The sequence below is a fragment of the Adelges cooleyi genome, unplaced genomic scaffold (genome assembly GCF_023614345.1).
Source record: "Adelges cooleyi isolate 19-005CV unplaced genomic scaffold, UGA_ACOO_1.1 ACOO_flye_CR_arks_rails_tigmint_CR_PRNA_167, whole genome shotgun sequence".
NCBI classification, from domain to species: domain Eukaryota; kingdom Metazoa; phylum Arthropoda; class Insecta; order Hemiptera; family Adelgidae; genus Adelges; species Adelges cooleyi.
In genome coordinates, this window is record NW_026095824.1 from 2,767,998 (window position 1) to 2,789,123 (window position 21,126).

The 21,126-nt window shown below is 33.1% G+C and overlaps 2 protein-coding genes across 3 annotated transcripts; one reads left to right on the top strand and one right to left on the bottom strand.

Annotated features, from left to right (window-relative positions):
* Nucleotides 1-237: 237 nt before the first annotated feature.
* LOC126832939 (110 kDa antigen-like) lies at nt 238-8,135 on the bottom strand. Its single transcript, XM_050563997.1, has 11 exons — nt 8,031-8,135; nt 4,585-4,692; nt 4,095-4,202; nt 3,610-3,717; nt 3,123-3,230; nt 2,636-2,743; nt 2,149-2,256; nt 1,663-1,770; nt 1,177-1,284; nt 921-953; nt 238-432 (listed from the first exon to the last, which is right to left on the bottom strand). Exons 1-11 carry the CDS (start codon nt 8,133-8,135, stop codon nt 301-303), a joined length of 1,134 nt encoding a protein of 377 aa, XP_050419954.1. The 3' UTR covers nt 238-300.
* A 6,412-nt stretch (nt 8,136-14,547) lies between these two features.
* On the top strand, nt 14,548-17,686 carry LOC126832816 (uncharacterized). 2 transcript variants are annotated; one of them, XM_050563792.1, is made up of 11 exons: nt 14,548-15,321; nt 15,389-15,467; nt 15,536-15,565; nt 15,641-15,664; nt 15,956-16,009; nt 16,317-16,346; nt 16,440-16,478; nt 16,603-16,653; nt 16,800-16,826; nt 17,093-17,185; nt 17,370-17,686. In XM_050563792.1, the coding sequence occupies exons 2-11, from the start codon at nt 15,410-15,412 to the stop codon at nt 17,630-17,632; spliced, it is 669 nt and encodes a 222-aa protein (XP_050419749.1). In that variant the 5' UTR covers nt 14,548-15,321; nt 15,389-15,409; the 3' UTR covers nt 17,633-17,686. The 2 variants fall into 2 exon arrangements, with proteins under 2 accessions (XP_050419749.1, XP_050419748.1); XM_050563791.1 differs by having other exon boundaries at nt 15,404-15,467.
* Nucleotides 17,687-21,126: the final 3,440 nt, after the last annotated feature.

Sequence of the window (21,126 nt, forward strand, 5' to 3'; positions counted from 1 at the left end):
GGGCGCGCAGAACGGCCAATTTTCGTTGGGTTACTATTACGAGTGTAATGGTAATCGTTACCATAATCATAAGTGTAATCGTAATCGTAATCACATCTCCGGTATCTGTGATTACAATCGTAATCGTAATAATATCCCCGGGCCTGTGATTATAATTGTAATCGTAATCACACCTTAAAATTTTCATGATTATAAACGTAATGGTAATTATGATTACGATTTTGCCCAACACTGCCCGGCATGCTCTCTTAGCGATCAGGGTATAGAACGGTGCATGTACTGAGATCACTAGAGTGATCTCTAACGCCTACGGCGCCCCCTGGTTCTTGTTGCATTATGCTCGGGACTTTCTTTGGACTCCACCCAGGGCAGACGGCACTGGTGCCCGAGGTGCCCGAACTCCTTGCATCTCATACAAGCATGCTTCCTCCTCTGAAAATTATCAAAAAATTGTTTTATTAACAACTTTCCAGGGTGTAATCAACTCTTAAAACTCAGGTTCCGTGTATAAATATTTGATAAACTTTTTGAATAAGCGATAATTTGCTTAAACATTTTTGAAATAACAATAAATATTTAATGAATATGGAGAGGGTAAGGAGAATTTTACAACTTTACCGCACTTAACTGATTAAAAGAGCCAATCAAATATACATAGATGTTACCATTTAAGTTTTAAAAGTTGATAGAGCTCTGAAAGAAAATCAGAAAGATACATATTTGAATACGACCTCATATTGTAAAATAACATAAACAAAAGTTTTCAATTGAAAAACTACAAAATTCGAAATAGTTTAATAGAAATAGATTGCCCTATCCATAATGAATCTTCCAGTATAGTCAATTAAATGTCCATGCATTCTAGGGTCGTATTCCTATAGTGTCTCATCAAACGACAAATTTTTATTTTTGGTACTTACCTCTTCTCTAACCAACCTTTCCATATAAAGTCGCTGAAAAAACAAAATAAAGAAAAAGTTGTTATAATTGTATATTTTAAATTTACATATGGTCTAATTTTCAGTCTTTTTAAACCGCAAAAACTTCAATTAAAAAACAAAATAAAGAAAAAGTATCCACCCCTTCTAAGGAAATTAGTTTATAAGCATTTATGGAATGTAAAAAAAGGGGGGGGGGAAATTTGGCCATAGTCAATTTTCAGTATTTTAGACTTACCAAATCCGGTCTTGGTCCACGTGGGACCTCCTCGACCTCCTCGTCTACTCTTTGTTCTGTTATTAACATCGGTTCATTTGAGGGTGGTTCCACATTTTGTTCCTCTCCCTAAACGCAAACAAAGCTAATTAATACAATATTTAAATATATGTTAAAAAAAACCCTAGATATTAATATTTCTCTACTCCAGTTTTGGCATTTTTAGTTATTTTTTATCACAACTGTTATAAACTACCACAACTTATGGGGCGTACAATCGTAAAAAATTGTATTTCACGTAGGGAAGGCGTTGATAAGGCTACTAGACTGTAACCTGTAAATTTAGGATATTTTTAGTTCAATGAAACGAAGTGTGGTACTAGGAAAGCAAGTGGCAAGAAAAAGTATCCACCCCTTCTAAGGAAATTAGTTTATAAGCATTTATGGAATGTAAAAAAAGGGGGGGGGAAATTTGGCCATAGTCAATTTTCAGTATTTTAGACTTACCAAATCCGGTCTTGGTCCACGTGGGACCTCCTCGACCTCCTCGTCTACTCTGTGTTCTGTTATTAACATCGGTTCATTTGGGGGTGGTTCCACATTTTTTTCCTCTCCCTAAACGCAAACAAACCTAATTAATACAATATTTAAATATATGTTAAAAAAAACCCTAGATATTAATATTTCTCTACTCCAGTTTTGGCATTTTTAGTTATTTTTTATCACAACTGTTATAAACTACCACAACTTATGGGGCGTACAATCGTAAAAAATTGTATTTCACGTAGGGAAGGCGTTGATAAGGCTACTAGACTGTAACCTGTAAATTTAGGATATTTTTAGTTCAATGAAACGAAGTGTGGTACTAGGAAAGCAAGTGGCAAGAAAAAGTATCCACCCCTTTTAAGGAAATTAGTTTATAAGCATTTATGGAATGTAAAAAAAGGGGGGGGGAAATTTGGCCATAGTCAATTTCTAGTATTTTAGACTTACCAAATCCGGTCTTGGTCCACGTGGGACCTCCTCGACCTCCTCGTCTACTCTGTGTTCTGTTATTAATATCGGTTCATTTGAGGGCGGTTCCACATTTTGTTCCTCTCCCTAAACGCAAACAAACCTAATTAATACAATATTTAAATATATGTTAAAAAAAACCCTAGATATTAATATTTCTCTACTCCAGTTTTGGCATTTTTAGTTATTTTTTATCACAACTGTTATAAACTACCACAACTTATGGGGCGTACAATCGTAAAAAATTGTATTTAACGTAGGGAAGGCGTTGATAAGGCTACTAGACTGTAACCTGTAAATTTAGGATATTTTTAGTTCAATGAAACGAAGTGTGGTACTAGGAAAGCAAGTGGCAAGAAAAAGTATCCACCCCTTTTAAGGAAATTAGTTTATAAGCATTTATGGAATGTAAAAAAAGGGGGGGGGGAAATTTGGCCATAGTCAATTTCTAGTATTTTAGACTTACCAAATCCGGTCTTGGTCCACGTGGGACCTCCTCGACCTCCTCGTCTACTCTGTGTTCTGTTATTAATATCGGTTCATTTGAGGGCGGTTCCACATTTTGTTCCTCTCCCTAAACGCAAACAAAGCTAATTAATACAATATTTAAATATATGTTAAAAAAAACCCTAGATATTAATATTTCTCTACTCCAGTTTTGGCATTTTTAGTTATTTTTTATCACAACTGTTATAAACTACCACAACTTATGGGGCGTACAATCGTAAAAAATTGTATTTCACGTAGGGAAGGCGTTGATAAGGCTACTAGACTGTAACCTGTAAATTTAGGATATTTTTAGTTCAATGAAACGAAGTGTGGTACTAGGAAAGCAAGTGGCAAGAAAAAGTATCCACCCCTTTTAAGGAAATTAGTTTATAAGCATTTATGGAATGTAAAAAAAGGGGGGGGGGAAATTTGGCCATAGTCAATTTTCAGTATTTTAGACTTACCAAATCCGGTCTTGGTCCACGTGGGACCTCCTCGACCTCCTCGTCTACTCTTTGTTCTGTTATTAACATCGGTTCATTTGAGGGTGGTTCCACATTTTGTTCCTCTCCCTAAACGCAAACAAACCTAATTAATACAATATTTAAATATATGTTAAAAAAAACCCTAGATATTAATATTTCTCTACTCCAGTTTTGGCATTTTTAGTTATTTTTTATCACAACTGTTATAAACTACCACAACTTATGGGGCGTACAATCGTAAAAAATTGTATTTCACGTAGGGAAGGCGTTGATAAGGCTACTAGACTGTAACCTGTAAATTTAGGATATTTTTAGTTCAATGAAACGAAGTGTGGTACTAGGAAAGCAAGTGGCAAGAAAAAGTATCCACCCCTTTTAAGGAAATTAGTTTATAAGCATTTATGGAATGTAAAAAAAGGGGGGGGGGAAATTTGGCCATAGTCAATTTCTAGTATTTTAGACTTACCAAATCCGGTCTTGGTCCACGTGGGACCTCCTCGACCTCCTCGTCTACTCTGTGTTCTGTTATTAATATCGGTTCATTTGAGGGTGGTTCCACATTTTGTTCCTCTCCCTAAACGCAAACAAACCTAATTAATACAATATTTAAATATATGTTAAAAAAAACCCTAGATATTAATATTTCTCTACTCCAGTTTTGGCATTTTTAGTTATTTTTTATCACAACTGTTATAAACTACCACAACTTATGGGGCGTACAATCGTAAAAAATTGTATTTCACGTAGGGAAGGCGTTGATAAGGCTACTAGACTGTAACCTGTAAATTTAGGATATTTTTAGTTCAATGAAACGAAGTGTGGTACTAGGAAAGCAAGTGGCAAGAAAAAGTATCCACCCCTTTTAAGGAAATTAGTTTATAAGCATTTATGGATTGAAAAAAAGGGGGGGGGAAATTTGGCCATAGTCAATTTCTAGTATTTTAGACTTACCAAATCCGGTCTTGGTCCACGTGGGACCTCCTCGACCTCCTCGTCTACTCTGTGTTCTGTTATTAATATCGGTTCATTTAGGGGCGGTTCCACATTTTGTTCCTCTCCCTAAACGCAAACAAACCTAATTAATACAATATTTAAATATATGTTAAAAAAAACCCTAGATATTAATATTTCTCTACTCCAGTTTTGGCATTTTTAGTTATTTTTTATCACAACTGTTATAAACTACCACAACTTATGGGGCGTACAATCGTAAAAAATTGTATTTCACGTAGGGAAGGCGTTGATAAGGCTACTAGACTGTAACCTGTAAATTTACGGATATTTTTAGTTCAATGAAACGAAGTGTGGTACTAGGAAAGCAAGTGGCAAGAAAAAGTATCCACCCCTTTTAAGGAAATTAGTTTATAAGCATTTATGGAATCGTAAGAAAAGGGGGGGGGGGAAATTTGGCCATAGTCAATTTCTAGTATTTTAGACTTACCAAATCCGGTCTTGGTCCACGTGGGACCTCCTCGACCTCCTCGTCTACTCTGTGTTCTGTTATTAATATCGGTTCATTTGAGGGCGGTTCCACATTTTGTTCCTCTCCCTAAACGCAAACAAAGCTAATTAATACAATATTTAAATATATGTTAAAAAAAACCCAAGGTTTTAATATTTCTCTACTCCAGTTCTGGCATTTTTAGTTATTTTTTATCTCAACTGTTATAGACTACCACAACTTATGGGTCGTACAATCGTAAAAAATTTTATTTCACGTATGGAAGCGATAGATAAAGCTACTAGACTATAACCTGCAAATTTAGGATATTTTTAGTTCAATGTAATGCCAGCACTGTGCCATTACTGCCCCCATTATCTTTATAATGTATGACTGATTTCTGTACACAACTAATTTTCATGTCGACTAATAATAATACTTAGGACGAAGAAGGTTGATCATTTTCTGTTGAGTCTTTAACTAGGGATTGTGTTGGTTCATTTTTAGGTTAAACATTTGATGTTCGCTTAATTGCATCATAATGCAGCAAAGTATGATGGCGAGCTGAACAAGTGCGACAGTTGCTTGACGAACAACCCTTTGCATTGTGGTTAGGTGACAAACAATTAAAACAGACGCGCGATCCCTTTGCTACTTCATATCTTTCAGAAACCTTCATATTCCGGAACTTGTAACATCGATGAAACAAGTGATCACCGCGACATAATGGACATTGTGAGGGAAAACTTTGAGTTAATAAACACAGTTTATTCTTTGAGCCGGTAGATTTGTGCTCGTCGGATTTACTGTTAAACACAACAAGTCCTCGCTGACCACTTTCAAACGCGCCAAGTAACCTAATACGAGAGTTGAGAAAAATTTCAAACTGGGAAAATGGAACTACATCAGTTGTGCCCAACGACAGTTCCCATTGTTGTAGAGTCAACTTGTCCAATTTGCTTAACGCTAGCTCAATCAATATTGCATCCCATTTATCTACTGCCTGACCAAGGTTGCTTAATGCTTGTCGATGCTTTAATAGAGATGTTATAAAACAGTTTAGCGACACAGAAGAGGAAGTCCTGATCTTGGCGAGTTCAAGTATTGAACGGATATGGGATTGCACTGCTCTACGCTTATCATAGGTCGTATCTCTTCTTCAGCAATTCCATAGCAGAGAAATATGTGCATTCACCCGATGGCAATGAAGCAAACAAATTTAACGGTTCGCCGCTCAAGCATGATTGCAAATAATGGAACCTTTGAATGTTGGAGATTGACTTTTCAGTGTCTATGAGAGTGCTGAACTGATTCTCAAAAGTTTTCCATTGTTGTATGTCTCCTTTGAACGGAGGCAAAAGCATAACTGGTAATCGAACATGATGTGCTACTGTAAACACAGCTGGAATATTGGGAGACACTAACTGAGTAGGCTGAAGATTTGAAATGAGCTTATCATGTTCTGCCAATACTGCAAAATCTTTGTGATCAAACTCCTCTCGTTGTTTTTCATGATCATTAACATTAGCAGTATTTACACATTCAATTTGAAGTTGCACTGCTTCAAAGACACTTCGCGTTTTATATAGCTCTTCTCTTCTTAATTTTAAATCTTGCACCGTGGACGGCTCCCATTTGTACTTTAATAAAGCGTTGCTGGCTCGCGTAACTGCTGATTTTGGTTGGGCACGATCCGCAATCAAATCTGCTTCTAATTTGGCCGTTGAATTTGCCATGATGGTGGGACGTTTACTAGCTTACAGACTAAATACAATTTACCTACAACTTACAACCTGCGCCACCAGTATCGTACCAGTAATACGGCACTTGGCCTATATACAATATAACTAACTAAATACACGAATAAACAAATATAGGTATACCTTTCAGGATACGCACAGTATTAGCTTAGTTCTACCCACGCGACCACTCTGAGGCCTGTAAGTTATAGGGACTACAATTTTTGGGGTGAACATGTGACCTCAGCAGTGTAGCGACTAAATACTGTGCATACCTGTTTTTCTCCGCGAGGAACAATTACAAACACTAGTGGCCGGCACAACCAGCCTCGAACAATGAATCAACAACATTTGAAACCGACACGAAAACACAACTTATCTAAAAATCAATAAACCGATTTAATATAATTTTACTGTATCCTGCCAGAACGACACCAACTTTACGTTCCCCGCACTCACTAACGCGTTGTTCGAGTTCAGTGTCTGCTGATGAAAATGTATTTTTAACGTATTGGCGCGCGGGTAACTTTTAAGGGTAAAAATGTATTCTGTAGTAGTAAAATATAATTATTTTATAAGTTTTTAGACTTCTTGCAATATAAATTACCATAAGAGTTGAAAAAAAGTAGTAAAAAAAATGCAAAAAGCGTTGAGAGAAGTACCGGATTTGAACCCGGTACCTCTCCGCTTCCGGCACCGATCACGCCCGACCGCACCACATATAGATTTTGCTGGAGGTCGAAAAATAGATCGATTTAAGATATATGGAAAAAATGTGTAAATTTCAAAGTAAATTCCCCTTGTTAGAAAATGGCTGCTGTTTTTCGTTTACACAATAGCAATTTCAATCAGCCAATCAGAAGGTTCCATTTGAGCGCACGCACGTGATAGACGGGTGTGCGCCATTTTGTACGACATTTAATGTTAGGTATAATAAAATACGTTTAGATTTTTTTATTATTTCTGCACGGCATTTCAGCTAATAAAATAAGATGTAATAAACTCCAAATGTTAAACTTAATATTTGTACTGTTATTTTATTATACAAAATAGTAGATACATTTTTTGTAATTAGATCCGAAAAATAAATCTATAATAAATTATGTATTCTTATGTATAATTATCTCTCTTATCTCTTGTAGATTAAAAGTTTTCAACCCGACCTAAAACGCTCGTAAATATATAAATATATCTATATATATATATACATATATTCGTACCTAAATACAGGTGCGTAGGTCGTTCAGTAATATTTCCACTTGAGCATTGAACTAACCCCCCCCCCCCTTTCTAATATCACTGTTTATAAGTTATGGTCAATACTCGAGCCATTTTGTTGGATATTTCTAATACACGATTGCGTTAAATGAAAGCGACATCCGTTTATCTTCAACCGAGGCCAAATATCAATATTTCTGTGATGTTATTGATTCGGGCGCTGTTTGCATTTCATACCGACGATAAGAAGCTGGGCGCAGCTTGTAACATGTAACCTTTTTTAAACCAAATTATAAACGGGGCGCAGTTTGCCTACAGCAAGGTAATTTGGGCGCAGTGGCCCAAAAACTCAACGGATAATCGTTTTCTTGCACCCGGACAGATTCCGGCTCGGACCCGACCTTAACACGTAAAGATTGTCGAGCGGAGTCGTGTGTGCGACCGTTTCCTTAAATATGACAGTGAAATATTTGTTTAATTCATACGTACGGTCAATCGTGAGCTGCGCCACCAACCCACCGCGTATTGCACCAGGCCGTAAGTTCCAACTCCTGCAACGAACCCTCCGGCCACTAGCGCTGAATTTAACACCATCTTTTCCATATTTTCGCAAAATCAGTTGTATTCTTCAAGTCAATCAAACGGATAAGTTCTCGAGACTTTCTGAAAAACATCAACGTAATACTGTTATAAATAATAGATAACAACAATACCTAATAATAAACAATGATTTCTAAAAGCCAATTAACATTTTTATTCTATTCGGATAGCTTATAAATCATCTGGTAAAATTCCGAGCTTTTTAAATGTTCAAAAATGTTTTGTTTTTTTCAATAGATTTCGTCTATTCAAATATTATGGTTTATATTTTTAACGAAAGCGCCTAATTGAGTCAATGAGTCTCAATAGAAGGTTCCATGTTAGACTACTGGACCGAAAAAGGCCGATGGAGAAATTTAAAAAATGGCCTCCTGCGAGATAGTGTCGTCGAACCAATAATCTTTAATGTGTCTGTACAAATGACCAGCCCGTTATGGAAACTACTCGCCGTTTCCTGTATGCCGACGATTTAGCGATAACTGCGCTGGGCAAAACTTTCAGTGAAGTGGAACAGACACTCACACATGCGCTGGAGAAATTGGACAGATTCTATACACAGAACTCACTAAAACCCAAGCCAGCAAAAACGCAATTAAGTGTATTGCACCACAACCAAAATAGGTTATTTTTTGTTCGCGGCTTTTGGAGTAAAACAACATTTTGTTTTACTCGTTTATTTTTGTATCGAAATGTCTGCGAAAATTCAAATAATAATTCCATGGTATTATTTAACGTCAAAAAACGTTGGTTTAAATCATACGAATTTGAAAAAGAAAGTAAAATCAATGTTTTTGAAAATAAATGAAGAAAGTTCGGAGTAATATGTCATAAGTACACATATATAGTTTTTACTAGCGGTCGTAAAATAGGTCTATTTAAGATACATCAAAAGATATGTAAATTTCAAAGTTGATTATCTCTGAAATCAGGACGCATTGGCACAAACGCTCGAATAAGGGTCTTTTTATTTCTCATAAATAACATTTACTCGCAATTTGAAGAAAATCCGTCACGCCTTTACTGTGACCTCCCCTTGTTAGACAATAATATGATGAGTACTTTAGCTAGATTTAATTTTAACAAATGTTTGACGCTTGTGTTCCATACGACATACCTTGTAGTATTTATATTCAATATTTTATAAAAGCTATTGCAATTAGAGGGAGACCGGTTTATCATGTCATATTATCTGGTTATTATAATTATTGTAACGTTTTTATTATTATTATAACGTTTTTATGAACTCACAATCTTGTTTGTCGTTCCGGGTGGAATCCTGCAACTCAAATTTCGAGCACTTCCCGATTAGCTATCCGGCTGAAACTTTCAGGGTAGCTCATAATTCGATGACAATACATTATTAATCCACAAGAGGTTGAAAATTCCACCCCTAAGAGGGTTGGATGATGAAAAAGGGGATTTCTTGTCCGTTTTATATTAAATTTAAATGGGATATGCAATGGATACTATAGAAAGCGGTAAATGTTAATTTATAGTGATTTTATCCGAGAGTACTTGTACAGTGGAGTATAGGCATAACGGAATCAAAGCAACGAGGGGACGGAGAGGTCACAGGTCTACAGGAATTATTAAAAATAAAAAACTGATAAAATTGAATAATATCACTTTCAAATAAACGCTTTGATGCCTATTTGTAAATACAGCACCTCAATTTAGTACTTTCTAACTTTGCTGGTTTATACTGTGCTTGGTTTGGACTGTACTGACTTGAAAATACTAACTACCGATTTGCATCGAAGCGTTTTTTCTAAAGTGATTTTATCACTTTCAGATTTAAAAACTCCTGTAAACCTGTGACCTCCCCGTCCCCACTATGCCCCGACACCACTGTACTGGTTTTTGTTAACTATTAAATGCTCAAACGCATACCCATTCTATTGAAAATATACTAATTAATTTTGTAACAAATGCTCAACAAATAATTCATATTTTTTTAGCAAAAGCCCCGTATAGTAAATAAATACGTTTTAAGTTGTTTAATATTATTAGTAAAGAATTATTTCCGCTAGTTGTTAATTCACAATAATGCTCGTCACACTATGGTCTACTTATTTGGGGAGGCCTTTCTGCTAATGCTCTAAAACCTTTGTTAATCCAACAAAGACAAATTGTTCGAATATGTTTACAGAAACCTACTCTTGAAGGTTCAACAAGTCAAAAGTTTAAATTATTTAATGTATTACCCGTGGATTTACTATTTAAAAAAATGTCCATTTTATGGGTAGGTAAATATATAGATAATTGGAGAAATATAAATAATGAAAAAACAAAAAGGGAACATTTAGCATATGACGTTAAAGTGATGTATTTTAAAAAAGCTTTTGGTCAAAAATTCGTGGACTACCTGGGTCCTACTTATTTTAATTCTATGCCTGTTATTATTAAAAAGAATATAATCGATAAACATGAAAATGTTAAAATAACTATTAATAACTGGTTATTAATGAACTTAGAATAAGTTATTTATATGTTTACAAGTAGTTATCATGTACACCTTAGTATTTTATTTTTATTTTTATTTCATTATTATTCAATTATTATTTGTAAGTAAACTGTCGCTCTCTACCTGCAACACAAGCTTGCTTTTAGAACGTAGATAATCTCATTGTTAATTATGTAATACTTATTTTATGTAACAACAGTGGATTTACAATAAAAAAAAATATATTTGCGCATGTTTTGATAGTACGATAAATCTGGAAACATACACCATTATGGGCAGTATTTTTATGTGCATCATTACTACTAATATGTTATATTGCCTATTGAGAGTTATCGTATAAAGTTTATTGTATGTTTTGTAATTTTTCTTTTTGCACTGGACACCTATTGTTTGGACACTAAACCTCATTTTAATACTCACTTACTGTGATTCGCATCTAAGCGTTTATTTGAAAGTGATTCACTACACTTTCAGTTATGACAATTCGTGTAGACCTGTGACCTCCCCGTCCACACTATACCCCTACCCTACTGTTTTGGCTATTTTTTAATGTGTCTCGCAAGACATAATCATCAACGCCTATAAATTTTATTCCCCATACGTTCGGCCCAACAAAATGGCCAATATTTATCCCCCCCCGCCCTCACATATTAAGATACAAATATGCCAGGTTATTATTATTATAATACGAGTTATAATTCGTATTGTACTTGCATTTCCATACGTAGTTAAAAGAAGGAAAAATACCAATTGTAAAAACAATACCTATTTGGCTGCGCATAGAATTAAAGGTTTTTTTTTTTTTTAAAGTTAAAAAAGAAAAGTATGTCATGCACGTGTTTAAACAAATACGATGTCAATTTAAGAGTTGCTTCGAATGTTGTTGAGAGAAATGTATGTATATTATTGTTTTTTTTTTCTAATATTTGCTATAACCTATTTGGCGTTGGATTGTCCCATCATAACAGTTTTAAGAAATATATGTATTTTGCGTCAGTGTTCAGGCAAGCGATACGATGTCGAAACTGGTGTGTATATTGCAGTGGTCGATAGTAATAAATATTATTATCTATAGCTGTGGTCGGAGAACCCTTTGTTGTCCGAACAATGAAGAAACACATCCCGAATGGTACTTTTCCACGTTAACCTCGTACAATTATGTTTCTTCCAAGAGCATAAATATACCAGGTATGTTTCATTATTTTGAATTATTATTGCTTTTTTATTTTACCAACGATAACATTTAAAACTTTATACAGTTGATAAATACTAAGTATTATACGTCATAACCAATATGGGTTATTACCATAGATTAAATACATGTAGATAGGCCACGCCGTGTAAATTTTTGGCAACCCCATATTCATCACGAATGGACGCAGCGAAACGATACGTTGGACGCAGGCGATTATGTTGATAGATGGCGTTAGTGTCGCGCGTTTCTATTGGTTAAACTTTACGCGGCAATTTAAATTTTTTATGTTTTACTCCATTTATAACACTATGAACATTATTTAATTATATTCATATAATAATGTTATGTATGAAAATTCCATACATAATCATCATCGTGAAATACTAGAATTCTGATTTGGTCTACTTTTTTTAAACCTTTGATTAGTTTTGGTTAAGGATTTTTACTAATAACCTACCTAAAAATCTGGCAACACTAGTAAGCATACACGATAATATCGAAATTTAAGTTTTGCAAGGGTATATCGGCTTGAATTTTTTTCGATCAATTTCGCTATAAATTTAAATTTTAACATATTTGATCGGATTAAAGCGTGGGATCATCTCATACCTTCCAAAACCCAGTTCTGTCCATAGATTAAGTATATTATAATTTATGTATAGACAAAAACACTCGATTTTTGTAATTTTTTAAAACAACTTTAATACCCAAGATTAGTACCAAATACATTAAATACATTAAATTATAAATTGTCATAATTATAGATTAAAATTATTAATAGCATATCATGGAAATTACTCCCCTAAGTTATGTGATCTCGTGAACTTTAAATAAATCGCAGGACCTAGTGTGTTTATTAGGTACACATATTTTTGTGCATTGACAAAACTATAAGAAGTTTAGTCTACATGTGAAAAACCAATAATAATAATAGGGAATACATACCTTGTAGTTAGGGACATACTTAAAAGTGGGCAAAGACAGGATGTAATAAAGATATGAGGGTATAAATTATTACAAGTTATCGTTACCATTGATTTTTCATACCTATACATTTTATGTTGTTTATTTATGTTTTGATGTAAAATAGCTGAATACCTACCCAAAGATTCAATTCTTTTTTATAATCAGAATTCACAATTTCATTTCAGCTCTAGCCTCTATGCGTTGAACTCGTACATTAATTTTTGGTTTTCATTTTTTTTTTTTTTAATTATTTTAACAATTAATTATTATAATAATGAGCACATTAAGAGGAAATAAGTGTGTATTTTTTAATTGCAGGAAAAACAAAAGAGAATTACACCGTTTCCCGAAGGATGACCGTTCAAGGCAATTAAGTAGTTTTTGATTATTTTCATTTTAGAAAAACTTCTTTCCGCACCAGGTGACGTTATTGGAATTGAGAGTGTTATTCGGTATGCTATTAAAATATTTGGATAAGAACCGCAAATTTTTTTTAGTACTGAACAGTGGCGTACTTACGGGGGGGGGGGAGTTCGGGTTCAAACCTTCCAGAGCCAAAAAAAAATTGTAAATAAGTAATATATTATAGGTATTTATCGTATAATTGTTACAGTGCTACTCTCTGAAGTAATTTAGAACTTGAAGTAAATAAATATAATAAATAACAATTTAATAATTATATTTTAATTATTAAGTGTTTAGTGTTTTGTACAGTTTTTACTTTTAGCTTCGATGCAAAGCGGATAAGGTACTGGTTTTACTCTGATGTGTGTTTTTTTTTATCTGTATGCGCTGTAACTTTTTTAATACTGGACCAATTCCTTCGAGTAGCAACTCTATAAATCACAAATTTAATCTTGTTGGTCCTTAGGGGGGGGAGGGGGGTAAAAGTTTACTTGTTCACAGTAAAAATTTGAAAAACAAAAAAAAAAACCGTACGAGTTTTTAAGTTAAAACTTTTACTGGCTATAATTTCGAGAATAAGAGTCGGACCGAGTTGAAATTTATTAGGAATATTTATTTCGTTTGCCCGCACACGTAAGTTGGGTCAAACTTTAAATTAAATCCATTTCCCACCCCCCCCACCCTCCACTTTCGAGCAATAATAGTGCATAATATATATATATATATATAAATGACGACCTCTCATTATCCAATCACATTGTTGATCGATTAGAAAGATAAATTGTTTATTGAAAAAAAGGGGAAAACTTAATTCAGCTGCCAAAAATCACACCAATTTTAGTTTAATTAAAACAAACAATTTAAGAGCTTATCCTTTTCCCTAGAAAATCTAGTAAAACACCCAAAAACATGTACTCCCACAGTAACAGTTCCTGAAAACCTATGACCGTAGCTACATTTTAGTGTAATAATATTATACTGGCTTCTGTTAGTTTTTTCTTTTTTTAACGGTATAATAATATTCGTTTTGCAACAAATTATTACTAATTTTTTTTCTCTATTCATTTTCAATACACAGCTGCAACGATGGTGTTGTAGTTTAAATTAAATTTGCACACGTGTGAGTATGGCGCTATCTCAAGGCCAGGTAAAACCTAAATTTATATACGAATAATTACAATTATTTCTAGGGCCAAACTTACCCTGAAATTTTTGGTACAGTGTGATGTGGCTGTAGCTGTTGAAACAGCCGTTTTACTAAACAATTTATACCACAAGTTAGTGGGTAAAAAATAAAAATCACATCAGATAAATTATACTATTTTAGTATACGATTTAATATTGACTAAATTTTGATTTTAAATTTATAACTACACCGTTGAAATTCAATCTAAGTTCTGATAAAACGAAATGATAATGCAGCTACAATATTTGGGTTGCCCAAATTATGTATGTATTTTATAACCAGGTATAAGTATTGCTAGTCATGACAAAAAAATTTACAAAGAATATTCTGGTTCTTTTTTTTTTTTTATATTGATTGGTCCAAAATAAACCAAATAGTTTTTACTCGTAGAAAAAATGATTTAACCAATGAAAGTCAATACCTAGAAGCTTATGCAAATTAAATATACAAAGTAAAGTTTGTTGCCTATACAAAACGCCTTAAAAACAAACCTTGTGCAATCCCCAGTGCCGTTTCACAACGTTCATAGGTTATATTTGTGGCCAGCGAATGTTTGAAAATAATTACAAATGGCGATTTTTTACTAAGATTGTTGTTGCAATTTTGATATTAATTCACATAATATACTTATTCCTACAATTGTAATGGTAATTTTATCGATAGAACGGCATGGAAATGTATATATATATTATGCTTAAAAGCATATCATAGAACTTATGTAGACTTGCGTTAGAGTAATGTAAATGTGTTATCGGATTAAAGAAAACAGCTGTGTATATAAATCAACATTAAAATTCAGGTATACAATATGTTCTATTTCTGTCGTTATAAAAGCCCCCATCCAAATGTCGCAAGAAAATTAATTTCAATAAGTTTTAAACGCTGATTGAATATTTCCCTTGTAAAGTCTATCGTTTTGATCATTTGTTTTAAGTAAAGTAACATATTAGATACATCCAAGACCGTGAGTGCATTTTTTTTATGCAATTTGTTAAGTTTTACTAATTTATTATTTTAGCATCTCATTACAGTAACTATTTTTGCAGATAAAAATGAAACTTTTATGTATTTTAATATCATTTGCCTCGGTCAACGTTTTAGTAGCTTTAGGTGATTATTTCATTTTCGCAGTAGAAATCTATAAATAAATATTCAATATTAATTAATTTTTTTTGCAGATGCCTATGTAAAGCAGGTCATCTTGACAAGTCAGTAAACATTTTTTTTTTCACGCAAAACAATTTTCTCGGTCCTACTGTAATGATGTGTATATTTTTCTACAGACATACAGATGATTGATACAAAAGGTACTATATATATATAAATATATATTATTTAAATACTAAAATATAACTTGTTTGACATTATGTATTTATTGTGTGCAAATTACCAAAAAGTATAATTTAATTACAATTGACTTATAGTTCACCAAGTTAAATTCCACGTTAAATAAAATGGTAACCACATAAAGCATGGTTTCATTTAATTCTGAAGGCTTTTATATTAATTGAGATTATATTTAAACCTTATTTTTTTATGCCCAACCACAAGTAATGCTTAAGTACTTTCTAGCTAAACCCATTATTTGTTGTTTCTAGAAAAATTGCCAACAGTAATTCAAAACATGATTCTCCTTGGAGAATTTACAATGGGTAACAATCATAACTATATATATATAGTAAATAAAATAACAATGACGATAAAGCGTGCTTGTAGATGAAAATATTTAAAAAATTAAATGTAAAAATTGTAACAAATTTTCAATATGCTAATTTTTCAGTGATGTAATTGTGAAATTTTACTCTAAAATCTGAATGGAATCTTACTGGCGGAAATGTTGCTTCTTTAGAGCTCTTTTCATAAAACACTATATGTGTCTTCCACTTGACTTTGGTCTTATTATTTGTTTTAGAATAAATCTAATGTCATTAAAATATAATACATTTATTTTATTTTCAGTGGAATTGGCTCTAATGTTGGCAGTACCGGGTAATCATTTTCTTAACATAATATTATTGTGAATTATTTCCACACAATTGTTTTACATTCATCGGGTACAAATTGTTGTTATTTTAATTTCAGAAGCCAACGACAAAGACATAGCAGATTACATTGAGCAACGTAAATATTTAGTAGTCAACTATTGTACATGCATTATATTGAAAACAATCAATCTCTTACTACATATTGATGTCTATTTTAATAAATAATGTACATTCAAATTGATTTTGTTTAAAAATTCTAGAGAAGATAGACTACCAACTAATTGCGCAAGAGATAATATGGTTTACAACATGTAAATATAACACTGAAAACTTTTTTTATACAATTATCAAATTCGATAAATACCCCATCATTGCAGTTCAAGATGACCGTTATATATGATAAATAAAAAATACATTTTTTTTTTAACTCTATAACTATTTTATATTTTGGTTACAGCAATCCGTGCTGTGAAGGTAAACGAAGGTACCTAATCACAATTGTTTATGAATCAGTCAGAGGTGTGACTTGGTAAATTGCTAATCTACAAGTTCAACAGAAGAGGGGCAAATTATGAATTCAGTCTAAACCTGTACTAGTACATTGATATAATATATATATATGTATATTATAATCTGAATAACTGTATTGATTGTAAAATAGTTTTAAAAAAAAAACCATCAAGTGATTTCATATGTACAATAATATATTTCTATACAGATTTGGAACTTATTATTTTTTTATTTTTTAAGGTAATATAAGAAAAGCTGATCTAAATAATTTGGGAATTAGAAGAAGATCCATAACTTTGGAAGGTGTAAACAAATTAATCCGTGCTGTCTTGAGTAAATACTATTTTTATTATACAAAATCAACCACAAAGTATAATGGTAGAACTTCATATGCAACTTTATGTTTTTGATTTCAACTATTTTCCTTACACCCTATTTTACACTTGTATGTGTATCTTGCAAATGAAAAAAATATAGTATCGAATGAGTTTAAATTAAAAAAAAATTATATTTTTAGGCGGAGAAAATGAATATTTCAAAAATTTTGCCGAAGTGTGTCGTTTAATGGGAATATTCAGAAGTATTAAATACCCACAAACATATATCAAACATGCGGAAGTCCATCAAATTGGAGTTTGTTTACTAACAGATATAAAAGACAATGGTATCAAATACTCTATATTTGAAGACGACGTTTGGGAATTCAACGATAACGATACTGCAAAAGAGTTACTTTCCACTCAAGTACAATCATTTTTATTTGGGACAACCATTTTTTGAGTATTACTGTTATTCTTATATTTATTTGCATACACCTTCTATAATAACAATGTTGTCAACAAATTTAATGAATTTAAAAATAAAGAATTTTTATCAAAATTAAGAAAGCATGCAGTTTTTTTTTTAATGTGCAATACATTTATTTATCAATGTAATATAAAAAAGCACCTTATACATCTAAAGGTGTGGTAAATAAGTAGAAAAATAACGTGCACGTTTATTGTGTTTTAATAATTAAAAAAAAAAATAGTCATTAGAAATACATAACTACAACTGAAAGTGATTTTATTACAAACGATTCGCCCTGACGCGAATCTATAGGTGTCACTTGAGTAATTTTTAAATTCTGTTTTTAAATTATTATTTTTAAAAAACGTGTAAATTGTTTAATTTGTTAACATTTTCACTATCCTATAAAGCGTGTTTAACTTTTTTTTTCGATGAACTAAAATAACCTTCTTTTTTAGATAAGAGGTTTTTACATAGACAAACAAAAAAGTTCATAATCAAAAATATACCCTAATTTTAGCTTCGATTTGCATTTGCCTGTGATTCTATTATCGTTTCGATCGTGTTGGAATAATAATCTCCACCGTCGCAGTCAGTTGGCGAAAAAATCTAAACCGTCTGACAGAGAGTAATAATAACATTAGCTACGACCAGTAAAACTCTATGCCAGCTAATAACTATTATACTCTGTTTTTATCAAAACAATACCTACATTTCTAATACAACTCATAAAACATTACAGTGTAGTCGGGTATTTTTCCATTACAATATGTCAACAATATTTTGCAAATGCATTCATTGGACATTGTAGCATAATATATTATGCTGCATAATTACTAACAATCATCAAACATAATGCGTTTTGATACATAATACGTACCGTCGAAATGTATACATATGTTTTATTATAAATTGTTACTTTCCGGTGAAAATCTTTACAACCAGAAAACTTTGGCGTCGTCTTCGTGTAAAATATTGTAAATTAAGTTCAACATAATATAATATGGTGGTAGTATAAGCTTATTTATGCAACGCCTTTCAGATTGATGCCCGACATTTGCATATAGCACTTATCTTCCCTCCGTCTGATCTCTTTTGATTTAATTGACTATACGATAACCCGGTTTCCGCTTAAGCTTAGTTGTTGGTATTGAAAATTAAAAAAATGACATACTGAACCATCCGACTAGCTAGTATAAACATCGATTGCTGTTTAATTATACAAATTTCAAATTTTCAGAGCTTAAAGGCTGATTAAAGTCAGTGTAGGTACCAAAGTTAGTCCAAATATGTACGATTATTATATAACGCATACAATAACACGACCAAGGTTTGAAATTTCAATGAAGTATTTCACAAAAATAAATATTATTTGTTTTTCCTGTAGGTCAAAAGTTCTATGCGTCTAGTCAAAGTTGAAAACTTTCCTCTTTCTGAAAGAATTTCACATATAAAAATATATCTTGTAAATATTTAATCTGCGATTGACTTTTCTTAGAAAAATTCCTATTTAAGATAGCATATCTGATATTAGATAAACCAATCGCATATGAATATTATTGATTTTTTACGAGTAAATAGTTTGGCATGGGCTGTTGGTTGTTGAATCAAAATACAAATGTTGAACTACCCGCAACCACAGAGTTATACTCGGTTTACTTAGACGAATGGAAGTTTGCGCACTAAATACTATTAGAAAGAGTACAAAAAATAATAATATTAACTTGCATCATCGATGACAACAAAGTGCACGTGTATGATTGAATGAAAAGTGCAATTTTTCATTTGACAATTAACAGGATAATGACTTATAACGGTTTAGAGCCCAAAGACACGCGGAAAAATCTTTGTTTTATTTTTTATAAAATGTTTAAGCGTCGAAAGACGAGTTTTTGGTCATTCTTTTTTTTATATGATTACTTTTTTATGTTATTCGTAACACGAGTGTACCGTCTCAGTCCGGTGAAAAGTGCTGAGGTCATGTTCGACATTATCGAGGAGTGCGGTAAAATTAACCAAAAGAAAAAAATAATAAAGTAGATTTATTATGTCGTTTACTTAATATGTTATGTTTGCACAGCTATTCAGTGCACGGTACGGTGATAATTGTATTATGGTACTGTACTCCGGGGGGAGGATGAATATTATTTTTATTTTTCTGTTGTCATACAAAACAAAATAATCTACTGTTTGCCCCGGAGACACTTTGCGTTCAGATTCTGCTTGTATTTCTTACAATCGAATTATATATTAATGATGTTGCGATGCGGTTCATATGCCCAATATTATGGAGACAATATTACATTTATTGTAAAATTATTACAATCCGATAAATGATCAATATAATATGATACAATCGTGTTCGTACTTGACTCAATTATCGTACTTGACAATACAATGTATTGTCTTCCAGAAAATATGAGTACGGCTTTCTCGATCGAAAAGTCTCGGAAATAAAAAAATGCACACCAAAAACAACGAACAACAATTTGTATTCCTTTTGGTTTTTTACTAAGAAAGTCTTCAATTACAAATATTACTAGCCAGAACAATAATTATACCGTAACTTTTTACTACGTTAGTTCATCATCATTAAGTTTACACGTGCGATTCGAATCGATAGATCCGTGTTGATTAATTTTTGAAGCAAAACAACACATGCGAATGGTTCTTCGTACCGAGGGAGGCAGAAAGTAATACATTGGTCGCCGAATTGAGGAAGTCTTCCCTGTCGGCTCGCAGGCGATTCCAGAGGGGCCAGGAGAAGATCCAACGCCGATGCTTGCCTTCAGCTCGAGCCCGATATGAAGCCAGCTCACCGTGGCAGGAACGAGGCCGCGTTCCGGTAAAGTCCTTGGCCCTGATTTCATTATGAATGAAGTGCTCAAGGCGGTAGTAGAAAACCCTGAGAAATTAAAAAAACTAATTACGGTGGTCCGGATGTGGTGTCCTTCTGCTGTTCAGGAAGTGGGGTCTTGCCGAGGCCGTGGAAACAAACGACCGGTGGGATTTCTCGACATCGACGACGCGACAGTTGTTGGACTTGCAGAGACCACTGAAACCTTGGAGATCATCTCTCCATCCAGCCCTTGAGAAGATTGCCAAGTGGTACTGCTGCGCAAAGAAGTGAGCTACAACAAATGTAATCGAAGCGTATTGTATCACCGATTCTTCGATAGGGTTTCAAGCTAATTTAATTACCATATGCGATAACGAACGTGTCCGTGGCTGTTAACAGTAATACCTAATAATCTTGTACGTCGAGTGTTACTGAGAAAAACTGAAAATCTTTCAAAATCGATTAAACATAACTATTAAATGGCATATTTCATATAAGCATTTCAGAGACTCATAAGTGCCTGGATAGACTTCTGTAACGGACCTACTGAACGGTGAAGAGCTAGCCACGGATAGAGACAGATGGAAGGAAGTGGTGGTTGCGGCGAACGACCTGAATGGTCTATATTAAGCGCGCAAAAAAAAAA